The sequence below is a fragment of the Amborella trichopoda genome, chromosome 9, assembly GCF_054954075.1.
Source record: "Amborella trichopoda isolate Santa Cruz 75 chromosome 9, AtrichopodaSantaCruz75HAP2 v2.0, whole genome shotgun sequence".
NCBI classification, from domain to species: Eukaryota; Viridiplantae; Streptophyta; class Magnoliopsida; order Amborellales; family Amborellaceae; genus Amborella; species Amborella trichopoda.
Genome location: NC_142344.1, coordinates 8,870,882 through 8,891,933, shown reverse-complemented (window position 1 = coordinate 8,891,933; position 21,052 = coordinate 8,870,882). Strand labels below are relative to the sequence as shown.

Here is a 21,052-nt window from a genome sequence, read left to right as displayed (position 1 = left end):
TATAAACTCTTTCCAAACTTAAAACCCAGCTTCATGCCTAGGATGTATTAATCCGTGTGCTAAGTCTCTCTCTCTCTCTCTCTCTCTCTCTCTCTCTCTCTCTCTCTCTCTGTGGTCCCCAACATCCACCAAAACTCTCTCTCTCTGTGGTCCCCAACATCCACCAAAACTCTCTCTCACACACACACATCACGCTGCAAGATCACTACTAAGCACCAGAAAGCTGAGTTTCGTAATATTGAATCTGTCATCCATCTGTATGTTGGGACTTTATCCTTAAACTCTGACCAAAACCAGTTTATGACAACCTTCCATCCTTAAATCCATTCCCAAATTACTTTGCATAACCCTATTCCAAGCAGGTACATGTACAAGATTCTAAGGACGTTAAATACCAGACAATTATTTCTCTTTCATTGAGAATCTTCCCACTCATTCTAAAATTCGCAAGTAAAATTCTGCCAAAACAACTTGAGATGCCAAACAGTCATAAAAAACCACCAATAATATATTGGCATTCATTCAAAATGTTCAAGAAATTTCTGTCCAAGAAAAGAATTAACAAGCCCACCATCCTCGATGAGAGTGGCTGAAGAACTCAACCTACAGTAGGCGACACCAACAAAGACTTCCCATGCTCTCTATTCTACATGCTTCAGAAGACAAAAGGCGTGCAATACATATCTAACAAGCCTCAAGCCATGATACCCAAGACATACAGAGAACAAAAGCAATTTACAGCAAGCAAAAAATTTAAGTGTTTCTTACACTTCCAGGACCTTGAGCAGAAGGCATGGTGCATAACGAACCAATCACAAACATGAATCACCAAGAAAACTGCACTGACTGCCACCCAGAGCTTTGCAGCTTCCGTGGGCCAGCATCATATCTGCATTTCTTGCCCCTCGAAATAGAAGATTGGAAATCATCAAAAGAGCTCCTCTGAATTGAACTTGTTCCAAGCTTCCTGTAAGCCAATAATAGAAAACATGGACTGAATCACCATAAGAAGTTCTGGCGTGTTTACTAGTAGTTGTCATCGCTATTGCTATTGTAGTTGTTATTACGATTTTAACAATAATTACATGAACAATCACATGTAAGCAAACTTGTTGCTCTACCACCAACTTGAAGACGGGCAATGTATAAATCTACTTTCTAATATACAAAAAGTGATGCCCTATGGGCAAAGGCACAGGTTTTTATTCGTTGGGTAGCATATGGAATATCACAGTTTAACTGGGGATTTGCACTGGAGTTCCTCAACCACTGAATCAAGATCCCCAGCCCCCGAATAAAGACAACTCGAAATTCAGGTGGATCAACTTACTGAACTGTAACCCAACTGATATGAGTTAGCATTTAAAGAATACAAAACCAAAAAGAATGGGGCAGAAATATGAGACCCACTGGTAGATTCAATAAATATCAAAAATATCACAAACATACCAAGTTTTATTGAATATTATCCAACACAAAGAAAAGGTACGGCGAACAATGAACTGAATTCATAATCTTCATTATAAGTAAAACGGAAGGAACCACCAACACTGGGTGTGGACAGTGCATGACTCATCCACAACGCACACACCATCAAGCAAAGCCTCAGACATCTTGATCCTCTTCATTTCTGAGGGACCTCTCAACGTCATCTTTCAAGCTTTTTGGACCCCTCTAACAATACCATCTAGCAATTCTCCACCTTATACGGTCGTTAAAGATCATAACAATTATAATTAAGAGATCCAAATCACATAATCCCATCTTTTTTTCCTCTTCTCATAAGTTTTCTGATATTTACATTCACATATAAATCTACTCGTACGTGATGCTGAAAGGACCCAAACTATTACTTATTTATTTTTATTTTTTCTTTGAAGTGTTGACAAAGTTTGTATAATGCACTGGTTAAGAGAGGTGATTTCGTTCAAGTGGAAGGCTCTAAAAGGGCGGCAAGGGAAAGGCCCAAAAGGATATGGATCAAGCAGTTAGAAGAGATATGGCGCCGCCTTATGGTGTGACTGAGGGTATGGATTTTGATAGGGCGGAATGGCATAACAGGATTCATGACCAATCCCAAATAATTGGGATCAGGCTCGGATGATGATAATCATGATGGCAAAGTTTTATTGCTATAAATGCATAACTACAACTGCATTCTTGACAATGCAATTGGTGAACGACATTAACAGTAGAACAAATATTCATTTCCTTTTGATACAGTTTATTTTTTTTCTTTTTAACTTAATACACGGTGAATTACCAAAAAATATCCAAATATATATATATATATATATATTCACCTAAAAAATATCCAAAAAAAATATTAACAATGAATGTTTAGCACAACATGTCATTCATTGACTCAGCGGATATGACCGATACTTAATTCAATACAAAATAAGACATAACATTCTAAATTGCCATGAGAAAAAGAGGCATAATTTATGGCATCTATCCAATCAAAAGAAAGTTGTGAAAGACTGGCTATTCAACTAATCTGGAACCATAAGAGATGAAAAAGACGCATATGAAGCACTTGCATAAAACTCCTACATAAAATCAGTAGTACCTTAAGGATGTCGAAAACCTTTTCTGCAATATACTTCTGTTGAATATTTGCACCCTTCTGCTGCACCTTATCAGGATGGATACATAGAGTTGCTTTTCGATAGACTTTCTTTACAGAAGTAGCAGTAATTAAATCTGTCAAAGACACAGGCTGCCAGCCACACTCCGGCCAGAGTACCTGCTCAAACATCAAAAGACAGGTCAGGTACAGGGTAATCCTAGAAAAGAGATCCATCTCATCAAATCTCAAACAATTGACACTCACCCAGACGACCCACAGAAAAAAGCAACATTAACATTTGAGGCCAGAAGTATAATACAAAAAAGTTTAAAACTCCAAAGCAATTATTGAAAATGCAAGACAAATGACTTTCACGGAAGACAATATGAAAAGACCATCATCTGAACCTTTTCTCTTCCAAGTAACAATTTGGTAAAATGAGTCAGAGAAACTACAGAAAGAATGAACAATCATGTTGCTCATAGATGTGATCTAAATAAAACATGAGAAACCAAATTCCTTCAAATCATATGCATGTCAAAGTTGGTTGCTTCACCCTTCACCTAGTTCTTGAACAATAAAACTACGATGGAACTCAGACCAGTGACAATTGCTTGGATTTGGCAGGTTTTCTTCCAAACTTGAACAGATTTCTAAACCTTAAATGACAACCCAATGTTATTAGGACTCTTGGGGTGCACAAGCCAAGCCATCTCAGAAAGGCCGCTTGACTAAGATCAAATTGCGTAAAGCGTAAGCAATATTTTTCAGCTGCAAAAGCCAAAACAAACCATGCCTGCTAGCTCACTAACTAAACAAGCCACACTAGAGTTGAGGCAAGCTAGTCATGATCATGTTTAAAATATTAAAGCTAGTCATGATCATGTTTAAAATATTATATGCAATACTAGTATATAGTATATTTTTCACACGTTTTAAAACTAGCCGGACTAAGAAAGAGTATATAGAATGCAAGTTTAGTAATAGTAGGAGTAGAGACGAGGAAGTAGTTAAGATTGACGGCCAAGAAATACAAAAAGATCTCACTTTCGATATCTTGGGTCGACAATCCAAGAAAATGGAGAGATTGAAGAAGATGTCGCGTACAGAATTAGTGTTGGGTGGGCGAAGTGGAGATGTGCAACTGGAATTTAATGTGATTGTCGCGTACTAATGAAGTTGAAGGGCAAGTTCTATAGGACAGTTGTGAAACCAACTTTGCTCTATGGGGCAGAATGTGTATAGCAGAGATGAAGATGTTGAGATGGATGAATGGCAAGACAAAAAGTGATAGAATTCGAAATGAATCCATTCAAGAGTATTTAGGTGTAGCACCAATAAGAGATAAAATGAGAGAGAGTAAACTTAGGTGGGCTGGCTATGTGTGGCGCTGACCAAGTACAACACCTTTTAGGAGGCGCGACTTAGTTCAAGTGGAAGAACTGAAAAGGGTAAAGGATAGGCTCAAAAAGACGTGGTTGGCAGTAGTTCGAAAAGATATGGGGATTTATGGCCTCACCGAGGGTATGCCCTTTAATAGAGAAGAATGACCGACCAAGATTCATGTAGCCGACCCCAATTAATTGGGAAAAGCCTATGATGATGATGATTATAAGATATAGTATATTTGTTGACTTTACCTGAAGTCTTAATTTGAGATTTTTTATCTTGGATAGTTGTGACTTGGCAGGTTTATAAGTTTCTTGTAGTAAACAAATGGTGTTTAGCGAAGCTCAATTGGTCCTTCACCATGTAAGCCAAGTGTGAATATGTCCATATGCCACTCAGTTCAAAATGTTTACATGTCCAGTAGAACCAGATTACAGGTCAAACCAATGAAAAATCATACTTTGGTCCTCTACCTGTTGCCTTACGAGATGCGATGCCTTTGATCCTCAATCAAAGATTTCCTCTTGTCCTTAAAATTTGCCAATGGTCCAACCCATCCCATTGTGCCTTTCGGGTCATTGAGAGCAACATCAAAGAAGGCAAAGTCAGTTACGACTTTCATTTCTAGCTACACCCCCCACCCTCAGCATGATGCTTAGATTTACAAAGAAGAAGGAGATTGTGCGGCCCAAGGTCACGAGATTTTCTACCTAGTACCTATCATCGATAGCATACATTCGAGGAGAGTCCAGTTGAGGCAGATGTTTACCTCGGAAGAGTTAAGGGCATGAAAGTGGTCTAGAGATAAGAAAGGGAAGAAGGTGAGAAATATTATCTTTTGTAAGGCTTTTTGGCAGGAGGTGAAAGGCGCTCTTATGGTATTTTTTCCTCTTGTCAAAGCCCTTCGCATGGTTGATAGTGACAAGCCCTCCATGGGCTACATATATGAGGCAATCGAGAGATACAAACGAGAGATAGCCCATAATCTAAATGATGATCTGAGCCGCTATGAGCCTGTTTGGAAGATTATTGATGAGAAGTGGGATAGGCAACTACAACGGCCTTCACATGCAGCTGGTTATTTTTTGAACCCAACGTTTTTCTATGCCGATAGGGATTTACACACAAATTACGACTAGATTTAATAAGTGTGTAGATGTGCTAGTTCTTAATCATATCCAAGACATTATGTGCACTGATGAGCTAACAAGTAACAAGCGTGCATCAAAGTCTTTTGGGAGTTCAATGGCGGTGAGGCAAAGGACCAAAATTGATCCAAGTAATGATATTTTTAAATTCCTCACGTTCTAGTTTCATTTCAGGTTTGTTGTTTGTTTTCTATAATCTATATTTTATATATAATTAGCCAATTGTAATTCATAATCAATTTGCAGCCAATTAGTGGAGCCAACATGGGTGTAATGCTCCAAATTTACAAAAGTTGGCCATTCAAATCTTAAGCGTAACCACTACCTCGTCCGCCTATGAGCAGAATTGGAGTGCTTTTACGATGGTAATTTATTTCCTGTATTAATTCACAATTTACTAATTTGTATTAGTACTTTAGTAGTTACTTAATAATTATTGATTACTCTATCAGCTGTAAATTTGTACTTTTGTGGTATTATATGTTTATATTAATTAGTTTCATACTTTCATTTGATTTTATTAGATTCCTACAAACAAAGGAACACGCTTGAATCAAAGAAGCTCAATGACCTAGTCTATGTTAAGTATAACCAATACTTGAAGGAGAGGTTTGCATAGAGAGATAAGAGAGACTCCCTCAGATCAAAAATATGTATAATGCTATGGAGTTGTTAGTTGATGATGATGAGGTCGAGGGGCATGAAGAATTGACATGGAATATGATCATGAAGGCCTCAAGGACAGCAGCTAACCCTCCTAGGGCCACTAGATCGTCTTCACAAAGTACGAGGGTGGAGGAGGAAGTAGAGGCAAATACATAAGAGATAGAGGACAACTAATATGTTGAGGAGGGAGATGATTCCAATGATGATGGCCTCGACTCCGAAGCATATGATGCAACTGACCCTGCTTTTTCTTATGATGGGTGATGATTGAAAAACCTTTTGAGTCTTCAAGTTTATATTTCTTTCATTTTTCTTTTCCTCCTCTTGGTTGTGTACTATCATTTGTAAACTTTTGGTTTTAACTATGAGTGGACTATGGATATGGATTTATGGAGTATTGAGGAGTGCATGTGGAGTTGTGGACTACAGACATTTGATATATGCCCTAACTCTGTATTATTTCTTATTTTCTTTCATTTTTGTTGATGATGAATCAAAGTCTTGCTAAGTTGCTATCTTGGATTATATTTTCCTATTTTTAGTTTTTACTATGTATGGACTACGGAGTGCATGAAGTTTGGATCATGGTATGGACTATGGATATGGTTTAATTCTATAATGCATTATGGTTTCAAGTTTAAACTTCAAAGTTTGATTTTTGAAATTGAAATGTATGGAATTATGGACTATTTACACAAAATCTGACCTCAAAACAATTAGACAGTTATATATCCCTTGTTGATTATTCTACTGGGCGGCCTGGACCCCCCTGGCCGCCTTGGCGCCACCCAGAGTTTTTTGGAATACTGGTTCCATGGTAGGAGGCTACAAGGTGTCTAACGCCCTTGTCTAGTTTGCTCATGGGATGCAGCTCACCACCTTTTTCTGGTTTTTCAGGTCGAGTAACTACCAATTCTAGGGCCAAAACTCCAAAATTACCCAACAATAATTCATGGGACTTTTTTCTATAGAAATTAGACACAAAATAGGATAACAAAAATTTGGGGTTTGGCCCTTGAACACTCTTTATAGGGTGCTTACTGACCCGTGACTCACAGGGTCATTTTCTGGACTGTGCAGCAGAAAATACAATAGGAGCACCATCTGATAAAATGAACATGACCGAAATATGAGTAATTTTTCTCTGAAACGTTTTACTGAAACTAGACGCAATTGTCTAAACGAATCATATAGCCCCCACTAAATACCATACATTTTCATAGCCCAAAAGGTCCACGCACAGAAGTGCAGACCTTCTGGAAATCGGGTACTCAGGACTGGCACACTCCAAAGATTGACCAATATCTCCCAAACTATAAATAATTTCTCTATTGGACTTTTTCCATGTAAAGTAGACTCAAACCAAAAAAGAATACCATGATCAAAGACCCATGTTCACCTAGAATTCAAATTAAATTGAGTGATTTTGGACATTCTTAAAACTTGTTGTGTTTAATATATTAAGGCAAGTCTAAGGATACAACTTTTAAAAGTGTCATTCATATTAACACAAACACTTGAATTACAATAATCTTGGACCAAATGAAGAAAAAATAGTATTCACGATCTGGAAAAAAAAAGAAAAATACTTACTTTATTTTTTCTTTTCAGATCCTGATTCTAAGACTAGCAATTCTTAGTCTCCTTCTACGTCCCATATTCTGCCTTTATTTTATATTTTATGCAGTCCTATCCTTCCTTGTAGCCAAGTAAGGAAGAAGCCCTTGTGCTTAATGCAACATCAAATGCATCCAATATTTCTCACATAAAGAGAATTATGTACGCTCACAAACAACTTTTATGGTACCTCACAGGCTGAAAGTGGTTTTAAAAAATGTAAAGAAGAAACAGAATTTCAAATAAAAGTAAGAACTACCAATGTGACCAGCCAATCGAACCAACTCAAACAGTCCAATACATAAATTATTTTTCTTTTTATTAGTCCCTACACCTCTAATTCCTGCACCTTTGGCCCTAAGATAGACCAGGCCACATTTAGGACTGGTCATCGATTCATTTGGTTGGACTGTCCAGTCCAGCCTCGCCCATATACACACCTCATCCAGTGTCCGTAAGACAGGACAACTTTCTCAGAAGCTGAACAAGTCCTCCAGAGCAAATTGTGCCAGCAGATTATATCAGATGTTCAAAAGTTTTGTTTACTTTTGACTCTTAAATTCGAACAGAAACAGAATTTCTGCATTCTGCGGAGGCACATCTTGCAAATGAACCAAGAAACCTATCATGTGGATATTCTGCAACTCCTAGCAAGACGAAAACAAGGAAAATTGGAAGCATGCTGGAAAGAGACTCAAGTACAAATTCCTATACCTCCCAAAGAGCAAGATACACAAGTAAATAGAATCAACATGAAACAGGAAACAGGAAACAGGAAACAGAATACAGAAAACATGCCAGACAAGAATAACGAATGACAAGCAGGTGCCAGTAAACATAATCAAATGTTAACATACATATTGCAAGGTTGAAAGCAAAGCACGCAGGTTGCCTTCTTTTCCAAAAGCCCACCGTTTAATCTCTGCATCCAATGTTTCTCCAATCCTCTGAAAATAAAACCAGCCAAAATAAGCACACATCCCCCCGCCCCCCAAAAAAAAAAAAATGACCAATGCAGTTGTGCTTAGCTGCCATAAACAATAAGACTCGAACTTCGACATCTAGATGATATTTCTGCAATAAATTGAAGGGAAAACCTCACTTCAGCCACCATTGTTTTCGCAATCTTCAAAAATACAACCTCATTTTCATGTTCTTCTAAATTACCAACTAGCCCCTTAATCTCCAGTTATTGCCACTTTTTCAAATTATTTACTATTTATTACCCAAAATACCCTTTTCTTGTGGTCAATATATATTAAAAATATTTTGTGTATTAAAAGGCAGCCCTCCTCGGCACCTTGAGGCAGACCAGCTGTACCGCAATGCCCAGGTCAGGCAGGGTGCCTAGGCCAGGGGCCACCAGGTAGGATAGGCATGACATCTAGGACATCAGGCCACCTCAAGGTGCCCAAATAGGTGGGCAAGAAGCCCTCTAGTACCATGGCCAAGGCAGGCACGACCTTGGCATGTCTTCATGATGTTGTCGTTTGTGAATATGTGCACATGCGTACATGAGAGAGAGAGAGAGAGAGAGAGCAAAAGGCATCTCTTAAAGGTATTATAATATTAGTACCTAAAACCTAAAATGGATAAAAGCAATAGAATTTGACTCCAAACACATCATCGAGCATTTGTAGGGCATCTCGTTCCCTCCCTCCATACCTCCCTCTAACTCGCATATGACCATATGTGTTGCCATTAAGGCACATCAATCATAAGGAACCCGCCTTCCACCTTCCTAAAACAATGATAAAATTTTTATTAAACCGAATCTCCACTTCTTCTTCTTTCATCTCCTTCTGCCTTCGTTCCTTATTCCATATCTGCAGATTCCATACCTTCTCATGGTTCTCCATCGCCACTGGCAACATTCTCTCTCTCTCTCATAGTTACTGGGATTGCCAACTTTGGTAGGCGATCCACTCTAGAAACCGGAAAGGGATCTTCTATGGATCTCGTTTTTTAGAATTCTGGATCTCGATCCCTAAAACATAGGGATCAAATTCCTTAGATTCAATAGTGTACGGTCATTGAATTCCAGCTCCTTTAATCAGTTTTTTTTAGCTGATGAATCATATGCAGATAACCAGCTGTATTTGCATGCAAAACCATGAGTGCACATGCTAGAGAACTATACAAAGTGGAAGATATCATTAAGAACCCCTATAAGGAGCTCGTAGTGACCAGGCCTGGGGTTGTTGCTATTCAAATAGGGAAATCAATCCTATCTAATTGGGGAGCTCGATCCCTAGAACACAAGGACCATGTTCCTTAGATTTAATGTCGTACGGACATAGATCCCTATCATAAGGAGTTTCTGGGTAGCCTTGATCCATCAATCCCAGAACCATTCCAGATGCTGTTCACAACAGCTATGCTCTCGCCCATTATCCTTCAATCTGCTAGTCCCTCTTTTATGATCTGATCCCGTAGCTGCCAATGGATTCTCCCTCCCTCCCACTCCCTCCCTCCCTCCCTCCCTCCCTCCCTCCCTCCCAGCCTCCCTCTCCCTCCCTCCCTTCCTCCCTCACTGCCTCTCTCACTCCTTCCTTCAAGATCCCCATCCCTCTCCAGTCCCAAAGTCCACCATTGGCCTCTCTCTCTCTCTCTCTCTCTCTCTCTCTCTCTCTCTCTCTCCCCCCAAATCCTGCAGTTCTTTTCCTCAACATTCCATGTTCTCATACTGTGCTCAGATGGCAAAGTATAACAGGTTCCTCTGACATAGTAATGTTACAATCTTAGAAGAAGTGGCAATAATGAAACTTGGATGGCAGTTTTGAAAAATATAATAAAAAAGCAGCATTCTAGAAGATCATGAAAACTATGGTAGCATAGTGAGGTTTCCCTATATAAAATTACAACCACAAACCCTTGTACACTTCAATTTGATATCAGAACCAAAGCAAGAAGAGAAGTTTTAGCAGCCATTCCTACAGAACACCCGAGATAAAATAAATAAATAAATAGAAAAACAACAGATCGCTATTTTAGAACTTACATGTCTTTCGGCTTGATCTCTCAGGAGCTGACTGTCACGTTCATTTTTTTCGGCCAGAGCTTTTGCCTAATAAAAGTACATTTGATGTTTAAAGGGGAAAATTTGTCTGTGGCTTTATTAAAAGCAGTACAGGCAAACAAGATAATTAATACGTTCTACAGACAGTGTGCCGCTCTAGTAAGAATGAAAAGGATGGAGTTAAAAGTTAGAGAGCATACTGCACGCTCCAATGTGCGTTGATGCCTTTCCAGCCTAGCTTTCCGTCTGTCTTCGCTTTCCCCTTCAATTTCTTGAAACTCCCCAGATTGTGGAGCAGCTTCAACAACAAAAGTGTACCCAATTAAGTCTGACTCCCCCAACAAAACATTAAAAAAAAAGAAGGAAAGATGGGCAATTTTGCAGAAGGAAGCAACCAAAAAATAGGGAAGCTAGAGCAGAAATACAGCAGTTCAATTAATCTGCTACCTCCAAATATGGTACTCAAGTCATCCACTATATTTGTAGTAGAGGATGCTTTTCTCATGCTGGCTGAGGTTCCAGTAGATGTCCTTCTTGACCCATCAGAAGTTCCTTTGTTTTGATATTGGGCATCAACGGAAGAATCCTGCAACATCCAGTCAGAATAGTACTTAATCTCAACATGCACACAAACCTCACCACAATAGATGGAGCGGAGCTTGCACTCAATTGGTTAAGGTGTAGACAATTGCAACACCAAATCCCAAGTTCAAATCCTACCACTGCAATACCAAAAAGAAAAGGAGAACATAGATAATATTATAGCAATGAGATAGATTTCCAACCGAAGAGGTAGCGGTCCTTTGTCTCGGGGCACTGTTTGGCCGAGCACCGCCGAAAAAGGCCTCAAGATCATTATCATTATTATTCTTCTGTTGTTGCTTCTCTCTTGCAGCTGCTGCCACCTTCTCTCTAGACTCTGCTGCTGCCCTCTCTCTAGCCTCTGCATATGCTCTCTCCACGGCTGCTCTATCATTTCTAAGTTTCACCTCAGCTGCAGCTCTCTCCACAGCTGCTCTCTCTGCCGCCACCTTTTCCCTCGCAGCAGCAGCAGCAGCTTTTTCAGCCTTTTCCCTTGCTTCCCTTTCTCGAGCCTCAGCTACTGCTTTCTCAGCCTTTTCCTTTGCTTCTCGAGCTGCTCTCTCACGAGCTTCAGCCAAGACCCTTTCAACCGCTGTCTTCTGAGCTCGTTCACGTGCTTCGGCAGCCGCTTTCTCGGCTGCTCTTTGGCGTGCATCTGTCATCGCTCTTTCACGCGCTTCACGGTTTGCCCTTTCGACCGCCTCCCTTTCGGCTAACCGAGCTTTCTCCTCTATTCTCTTCCTTTCTCTCTCTTTCTCTTCTCTTTCGCGTTGCTCCCTCTCGCGCTCGAGTCTTTCCTGCCTCTCCCTCTCTTCTCTCTCTTGAGCCTCTTGTGCAGCTTTCTCTTCTCTGCTTTTGGATTTTGCGTCTCTTTCTCTCTCTCTCACTTCCCTGGCTTGTTTCAATTTTGCTTCGGCCCTATCCATGGCCTCCTTCATTGCAGCTGCTGAAGCCGCTGCCGCTGAACTAGTTTCCACATCTTCTTCACTTGAGATGGCATCAGTCCGTTCATCTGCCGAAGTCCGAGGCTTACCCATGGCAAAATCTTCCAGTTCATCAATCGGTGATATGCCTGGAGTCCTCCCTGCATCAGCCACTGTTTTTGGAAAGAGACGCTGCTGGAAGGGTTGCGGAAAACTAGAATAGTCATTAACCTTTCTTGGTGCCTGCTTAATAACCAATGGAGGAGGCGGCCTTGAAGGAGGAGGAGCACTAGTAGGTTGTGTGAAAAGATGGATTTCATCAACAGTAAGCCATACATCATCAACACTCTCCGTATTCCCATCAGTCTTCGGAGATGTGTCTACCTCATGAATACCTTCATAAGAACCTGTATTTACACCTGATGAGTGGAAGCTGCTTTTTCCAGTAAAATTATGAGAATCAGGCATGCCAGTAGGCATGTCAAAGAGTGGTTGATGAGTTTCCCTGTTATTGTTTATCTGCTCTTTCTTAGGAATGTTATTCCCCAGGCTTTTAGAGGGAGGTTTCTCATTTTCAATGTCTCTATCAGAAGAGTGTTGCCCTGTTCGTAATGGGCTCTTATTTTTCTTATTACCATCGGATGAAAGTGCTGGCACAGTTCCGGGAAATCCATCAAATCCATCATCAACTGCTACCCCATTCCTTGGTGATTCCTCTTTCAAGCTTCGAGAATTTGATGGCATGCCAATGTTTCCAAGAGGATCATCTGTGAATAACCCTGAAGATGAATAGGGTGGGGGCAATGGATTTGAATCAAAAACAACAAAAGGATCGTCTACCATATTTGGGGCTGATTTACTTGAAGGAATACTTTGCTCTTGTGGACGACTGGAATTTGTAGTTGCCCTGCGAATCACATTACACAAAAAAAATGACATTCAATAGTTTCGCAAAAGAGCCTCACATTCAAAACAAAGAAATAAGCAGTGAAATTTTCATTCAGCAGATAGCAGCAAAACTATGGGGACAAGATGGTCAATATAATGCATTGAAGACTTAATTACATTAAAGCAACACTGACAGGGCGTGGAATATTCAGCAAATATGTCTGAAACCGGAAAGAAGGGATATGATGCCTTTCAGGATAGTTGGACATTGAATCCCGAATTTGTAGATTTCAAATTTGGGTGTCTAATAATCCAATGCACTCGTCATACAAAAGAACACATACATCTACATACAGACACAAATACAGAGAGAGAGAGACACACACACACAAACAGAGATCATGATGGCAGAGATATAAACCATGGGGTGGGATAATATAGGATGCATCCACTATGCAGTATCATGGGGGAAATTTTGTTAAATATGGATGCCACTCTCTTTGGATAATGGTAGTGTGATGGAACGCACTTAGTTATTCCCTATGGAGGAAACATATGACCAATCCCTAGAAGATGTAGCACTGTTGCATGTCATGCGCATCGCTAACAAACACTGTAATTACAGATGAATATATGGGGAAAATGAATTTGTGCAGTGACACTAAAAAAGAGAAAAGAAAAAAGGAAGAGATACAAGTGCAGCCAAATTCAACAAAGCTCACCAGGGAGAACTAAGATAGTAGGATACTGGTATCCCAACAGGTGGCTCCGTCACCATTCTACTATCCAGAATTCCTGACGAGTTTCTTTGGAAATTTACTGCTGTCAATGGGCCTAACCAAGACTCTCTCCGACCTCTCTTTCGGGAGGAACTCAACCAGGTTGGTCAACTTCCCCACCCTGTTTGGTGTCTAGGGGGTGATTTTAACTTCATTAGATGGTCCCATGAAAGGAACTCTTCTTCAAGGATCTCCCCAGCTATGTCAGCTTTCTCTAACTTCATTGCTTCCAACAACCTCTTAGACCTCCTAACCCAAGGCGCTTAATACACATGGTCCAACCACACTCCCAATCCCTCTCTTTCAAGACTGGATCGCTTCCTCACCTATATTGATTGGGAGACCTCATTTCCTGGAACCCATTCTTTGGCTCTGCCCAAGCCCACTTCAAACTATAGCCCTATCCTCCTTAACACCAATCCCTCACTTAGTGGCCCCAAACCTTTTAGGTTTGAATTAGCATGGTTCGAAGAACCTTCTCTTACTAACCTTTTACTGGTTTGGTGGTTGGAACTTTCTAGTTTGATTGTTGGATGGGCAGGATTCAAATTTCAACAAAAACAGCAATTACTCAAGGGGCTGCTAAAATCTTGGAGTCGGAATATCCCAGGGTTCCTCGGACCTCAGAAAACCGCTACTTTGCAGTCCATCAAGGCCCTTGACAACCTGGAAGAAACTAGGTCTCCCTCGGGCCCTAAACTTCAGGAAAGGGACAAACTTAAACTACTATTCCAATCCCTACTCAAAAAAGAGGAAATATTCTGGTACCAGAGATCTAGAATTAAGTGGTTGAATTTTGGGGATCTCAATACTGGTTTCTTTCACAGAACGGCTGATTGCAGGCGCAGGGATAACTCTATATCCCAGCTATTGGTGGAAGGTAACCTTTTAGATCGCCCCCCAGACATAGAGCAGGCCATCCTTGGCTATTTTCAAACCCTCTTCTCGGCCCCGTCAACCACTCGTCCCCAAATAAGGGGCATTGTGTTCCTTGCTCTACCACCTGAGAAGACCTCTTAGCTAGAGAGACCTTTCTCTGAACCCGAAATCTTAGCAGCTATTTCGGACCTCAACTCTGATACAGCCCCTGGAGCAGATGGCTACCAGCTCGCTCCTTTCAAGATTTTCTGGGAATCTTTTCGTGCTGATTTCCTCTCCCTCTTAGAAGAATTTCATGATAGGGGGATCATTCACCGAGCTATGAACACAAGTTTCATAACTCTGGTACACAAAATTCCCGGTGCAAATCAGCTCAAAGGCTTCAGACCTATCAATCTCGTGAACTCCACCTACAAAGTCTCAACTAAGGTGCTAGCCTCTCGCCTCAAAGAGGACCTACACTTGATCATTTCTCCCAATCAAAGCGCTTTAATCAAAGACCGACAAATTCTGGATGGTGCCCTGGTGGCTCACGAATGTATACATTCCAGACATCTGAACAAAATCCTGGCATCATAGTAAAGCTCGATTGGGAGAAAGCATATGACCATGTCGATTGGGATTTACTTGAAGAAACCCAATCTAGGATGGGGTTCGGAGTCAAATGGAGAAATTGGATGAGAGCTTGTTACTCCCACCCTTTCTTCTCTATTCTTATTAATGGTACCCCCAAAGGATACTTCCCTTCTACTAGAGAACTTCGCCAATGGGACCCCCTCTCCCCCTTCCTCTTCGCCATTTCGACAGAGGTTTTCAGTCACTCTATCGACAAGATGTATGCCGCAGAATTGTTGTGTGGCTTCTCTGTGGAACTCGGGATTCCTCCAATTTTCCACCTCCAATACGCAGACGACACCCATGTGTTCTGCAATGCCTCCCCTTCGGAAATCCAGCATCTCTTCCTCTTCCTTAGATGCTTCGAATTTGCCACCAGGTTCAAGGTAAATTACGACAAAACCACTATGATGGGGATCAATGTCGACCCTCCCACTCTCGCTTCCTTTGCTGATTCCAGGGGTTGCAGCAAGGAAACCTTACCCACAAAATACTTAGGCCTTCCCCTCTGTCTTGGAAAACCTAACAAATGCCTATGGTCCCACATTGTCGACAAAGTGGACCGCAGATTATCAGGATGGAAAGGGAGGTTTCTATCCCTAGGTGGTAGGCTCATGCTCATCAAAGCTACTTTAGCCAACATTCCAGTATACCAGATATCCTCTTTCAAATGCTTGTGGCCATCAGAAAGAGGATCGAGCAACTCATAAGAAGGTTCGTTTGGTCAGGTGTTGATTCCGACCACAAATTCCACCTGTTAGCTTGGGATAAACTTTGTCTGCCTAAAAAATGGGAGGGTTTGGGTATTAAAAATATCGGCACTCAAAATTTAGCCTTACTTGGCAAATGGTGTTGGCAATTGCTAACTCGACATCCTCAAAACCAAATATCATAACCACGATTCCCCTTGGGTACCCGAATTCAGAGCCAATAACAGATCCTCAAGTGTCTAGAGGCCTATTTGTTCTATATTTCCACTCTTCAAACCTCGCATCAAATTCCACCCCAGATCAAGAATCTGCATCCTCTTTTGGCACGATCTCTGGCTGCGCCATACTCCTTTTAAAGAAAAATGCTCTGACCTCTTTCGTCTCGCTAGAGATCAAGGGACAACAGTAGCCCAAGAAATGCTACTAGCCGGGACCTCTCGATCCTGGAACCCTGTTTTCAAGAGATCCCTTAATGACCAAGAAATGTTCAGTTTTGCCTCTCTCTCGGCAAACCTGCAAGCATGTTTCCTCGCCCACTCGGGCCCTGACCGAATCATTTGGAGCCCCTCCCCTGGTGGCTCTTTCTCGGTCTCCTCTTTCTACCACTCTCTGTCTCTACCTTCTACTTTCCCCCTCGCTCCGACCTCGATCGTGGTTTAGGCTTGGGACTCCTTAGCCCCTCCAAAGTCAAGGTTTTCATGTGGTTGGCCCTCGATTAGAGAGTTCTCACCGTTGATCAGGTACAAAGAAGAGGTTTTTGGATCCCCAATCGCTGCGTCTTGTGCTTAGTAGAAGAGGAAACTAATAACCACCTCTTCCTACATTGCTCATACGCATACAACCTATGGGGTGCTATCCTCAAGCTTTTCAAGGTGGAATGCGTACTTCCGGCTGAGGCAACTTCGATTCTTTCTTCAATTAAGCATTTCCCATGGCCCAAAGCAGGAACCTTGCTTTGGAAATCAGTGGTGTCCACAGCCTTATGGTCCTTATGGATCGAGTAAAACCACAGGATTTTTAGGGGGGTTTACTCTCCTTGGTTCAAAATCTTCAACAAGCTCAAAGCCTCCATCATTTTCTGGGCTACTAATCACCCTCAGTTCAAAGGTATTCAGCCTTTGGCGTTTCACCAAGATTGGAGCATCGTTCTTAGGCATCATTGCTCCTGCCCCACTAGGTCCTCTAGATGGAAACCTCCACCACATGGGATGCTAAACCTCAATTTTCACGATTGCTCCCTTGGTACCCCGGGACCGTCAGGAATTTGAGTCATCCTCAGAGACTACCTCGGTTCTATCATGGCCTTTGTTTCCAAACATATCGGTCACAAAGACTCGACTGAGGCTGAAGTTGAAGCTCTCCTAGAAGGCTTACTTCTCACCCAAAATTTCAACCTGCCCTCTATCATTATAGAGGGTGACTCCAGGAACACCATCACTTGGGCCCAAAATTCTGCCTCCTCCCACCTTGGTATTTGGCACAATCAGTTGATCGGATTCATTACCTTTGCAGGAATACATTCATTGTGTGGACGCCTTCTTGGAGGGAAGGAAATCACGACGCTGATTCCCTAGCAAAAGCAGCAGCGGAGATGGAAGGACTCTAGCAGATCTCTCTTTTTTGGCTTTCCTTTCTTTGCCTTTTTTGGCTTTTTTCTGCTCCGAGGATCGGCTTCTTTTCTTAAGTTGCTATTCCAAAACAGTTACTTTTCGAAAGAGGCCTTAGATGCCTTTTTTCTTTTTTCCTTCTCACCTCGAGCACCTTTTTGTGGCAAGACAAGGTTATGTACCATCTCTTCTTAAATTAAAGGTTAACACGTTCAAAAAAAAAAAAAAACTGAGTCTCAAAAGTTAAGAGGTTGAGTGCATTAACAAAGATGACAAACTCTCAAAAATTAAGACTATAAACAAAATAACAGTTAAGAGGTTTAGTCCATCAAGAAAGAAGATAAAAAAAAGCTATATGAAAGGATGCCACAAACTATTTGCTAGTTTTTCAAAAATTAAGGGCCAGTTTGGATGTCAAATAAAAAAAAATTGTTATCCAATAAAATAACAGTTTTTCAAATACCAATTGCAAAAAATACGAAGCCTTTTTTCTTTTCTTATAAAGTCTATTTTTCTCTCTGCGATTCTCTCCCTCAACAAGAAGGGGATAACTACGCAATTAATGCTCTCTCTCTCACACCTCTATATATCACCTTACTGCGTGCTTCCCTCTTCTCTTCTCCCCTTTAAAAAGAGATCCAAGCACCTGTTATTGTTGTTCTTCTTCTCTCATCTTCTCTGCCTTATTTGAGCTTCCTCTTCTACCTCTGTTTGGAGGTATGACAAGAGTCTACCCCTGGTTTTAGAAAAGAAAGAGAGAGAGAGGGGCGGAGTTTGGTCATTCTAGAGAGAGACAAACAAGCTTTAATCCAGCTTGCTGTGGAACTTCTGCGAGCAAACAGAAACTAGAGTAGCTGTCTCCTTCAGAGTTTCTTTGTGGCACTTGATTTTCCTTTGAAGATTTCGAATTGAAGTAGTTTATAGAGAGAGAGAGAGAGTAGATTAGGGGTTTCTGAGGTTTCACGGTGTGGATTGTTGGGTCACAAGGTGGGGTTTGCACAGGGGTGAGGGTGAGAGAGCCGCACTTTCATAAAAACAAATTCAAGTGTGACTTGAATTTCTTTTTAAGGTAACTTTTGCCTTGATGCTGCAGTATTTTTTATTTAAATCTAGTAAAATCTTGTGGTTGTCCAAATGGTTCAAATCTATTTCACAAGATTTTTGAATTGCAATCCAAAAATATTGCAATTTTGGGTACATCCAAACTAACACTAAGACTATAAAGAAAATAACAAGTAAGAGGTTTAGTCCATCAAGAAAGAAGTTAAAAAAAAGCTACATGAAAGGAAGCAACAAACTATTTGCTGATTAAAATATGAGTTATGCTTCTAAATTTCACAATATCATTAAGAATTCGTACTTATGGGGCATGTCACTGAGTGGCTATGTTGCTTCAGAAGTCAAAATCTTAGACTTCAAGTTATACTTTTTAGGGTGGCAGTTTCCACACCCTATGGAGCCCAAAAGCACATTGAATACTATGGAGCAGTTGCATTTACAATTTGCATAACTAAAAACAACTAAACTTCTCAAAATAGCAACTAAAACGTTACTTCCAGAATGAGAATCTTCTAAACTAAGATTTTCATGTTAGTTTTAGTGTTACTAATGACAATGCTCTCCCTAAAACTAAACAGATTTTGTTCCTTGATGGGCTGCAGTCTTTTGTTCCTTGATGTAGAACTTTATTTTGTCAATACAAAGTTAACCACTTCAAAAAAAAAGTCCATAAACACATAAAAGAATTCCTAAAGACATGTCTCAACCACAATAAAATTCATTTAAACATTAAGGAGAAACCAATAGAAAGGGAAACAAGGAACCTACTTTAACTCAATAAATAAAAATGAGAGGTCATGTAAACTCCATACTTCTTTTTACTAGGAGTTCTAAACTCATCAAAAGACTCAAAACATATCAATAGTAAAATAGCAGAAATCATATGCATATCTTCAAATCTTTTGCACAAAATATAACTCACAAAATCAAAATTTTAAGCATGCATTGCATTAAGGTCGATCCCATTCTAGAATTCAACGAAGCAGAAGACCACTGTCCTGCAATGTCAAATATTGATCCATGCTGGTTCATAACAGTCAACCTTCAAATATGAAGAAAATTTTTTAAGCATACACATATTCCCGCTCAATTTTTCGAAGTAATGAATAAAGTAGGATTCAGTGACTTATCAAGAGCAAATTTCTATTATTACACAAGCCCATCACAAATTTCACAGCAACCCACCCAATCACTCAGAAAATTCAACAACCCGCGAAAACATCAACTTCCATTCAAAAAAATTAGAACATATATTAAGCATCAAAACCCAAAGGCACCTGTTTTTAGCGGGATCACTGCCTCCGAATCCAGAGATCAAATCGTCAAAAGCTGAATCCTGCTTAGCCTCGCCCATTCCCATTGGTTTCGGCTCCTTCTTGTTAAATTCACCCAGCAGATCATCAAATGCAGCATTAGAGCTGGAACCCGGACCCATGGAAGCAAACACATCATCATATTCCACACCGGTGGAGCTCCTCAACCCACGAACCCCAGCCAAAATATCATCGTCATAAACAGGCTTATCATAAACCGGTATAGATGATGACTTAGACTGATCCTTAAAACCTTGAAGGAAGGGCTCCGAACCAGAAGGAGCCCTCGTTCCCATGGCACCGGAGAACTTTGGTGGGCCCCCAAAAACATCATCATAGACAGCTGAACCCGACGGATCATGACGACTCTGATTACTCGAGGGACCAAACAAATCCTCTGAATTCCAGCCCGATTTAGAGCTCCCTCGACTAATTGGTGGTGATTTCACAGAACCACCCATGTTAAAACCAGAGCTTGAGCCTTTCACAGCAGACATGGGAGGAGATTTACCTTGAGGCTTGAAGCCAAAGTCACGCTGCAAAAGGCCGGGAAAATCCTCCATCCCTCCTAGATCCAATGGTGATCGATTCAATCGATGGGATCTCGATTCTTGCCCTAGGGTTTGAGATCGAGAAACTGGGTAATTGAGGGGTCAACGAGATGCATAGGAGAGGGGAAGAAGGGGATGAAGGAGAATAGGGAGGATAAGGAGGAGGAGGAACGATTTGAGCTGCTTTAGAGAGAGGAGGATGATTTTTGTGCCCTAATTTGGAATCTTTCAGGGCCTTTTCGTTGTTGTTTTAATGGAGGGGATCGAATAGGGGCTCCCCCTTTCGATATTCAGAGAGAGAGAGTGGAGATGGGGGACATGGAAATGTAACCTGCTTATGCCCTTTTGAATCCCCATTTTGAACTTTCCCATTTTCTCTCTCTACTCTATCTCTTTCTCTCTCCTCTATTGTTTTACAGGGTCTACTTTTTTTTCTTTTTTTTACTGTAGAAAGGGAATTCACCTCTTTTAACATCGAATAGGTTTTTCTCCTTTTATATGGTGTTTGTTTGCATGGCATATAACAACTCTTTGGGGCAAATCACTAAGGAGATTTATTTTTCTTAAAATTCTAGGATCTATCAAACATTTTTTTTTAAAAAAATTAAATTTTAAGTTCTTTAAACACCTAGATCTTGCCCTTCATAAATGGAGGATTCTTGTTCAATATTATAACATTAATTTTTTTTTAAGTAGATAGAAATTCCTATTTAGTTTTTAGTGTGAGGTTGGTTA

General features: G+C 40.7%; 1 protein-coding gene across 1 annotated transcript; it reads right to left on the bottom strand.

Moving 5' to 3' along the window:
* Nucleotides 1-490: 490 nt before the first annotated feature.
* On the bottom strand, nt 491-20,758 carry LOC18424183 (auxilin-related protein 1). The gene is made up of 8 exons (XM_011630619.3): nt 19,731-20,758; nt 11,197-12,823; nt 10,859-10,997; nt 10,612-10,709; nt 10,394-10,459; nt 8,250-8,339; nt 2,573-2,749; nt 491-967 (listed from the first exon to the last, which is right to left on the bottom strand). The coding sequence occupies exons 1-8, from the start codon at nt 20,327-20,329 to the stop codon at nt 929-931; spliced, it is 2,835 nt and encodes a 944-aa protein (XP_011628921.1). The 5' UTR covers nt 20,330-20,758; the 3' UTR covers nt 491-928.
* Between the last annotated feature and the right edge of the window lie 294 nt (nt 20,759-21,052).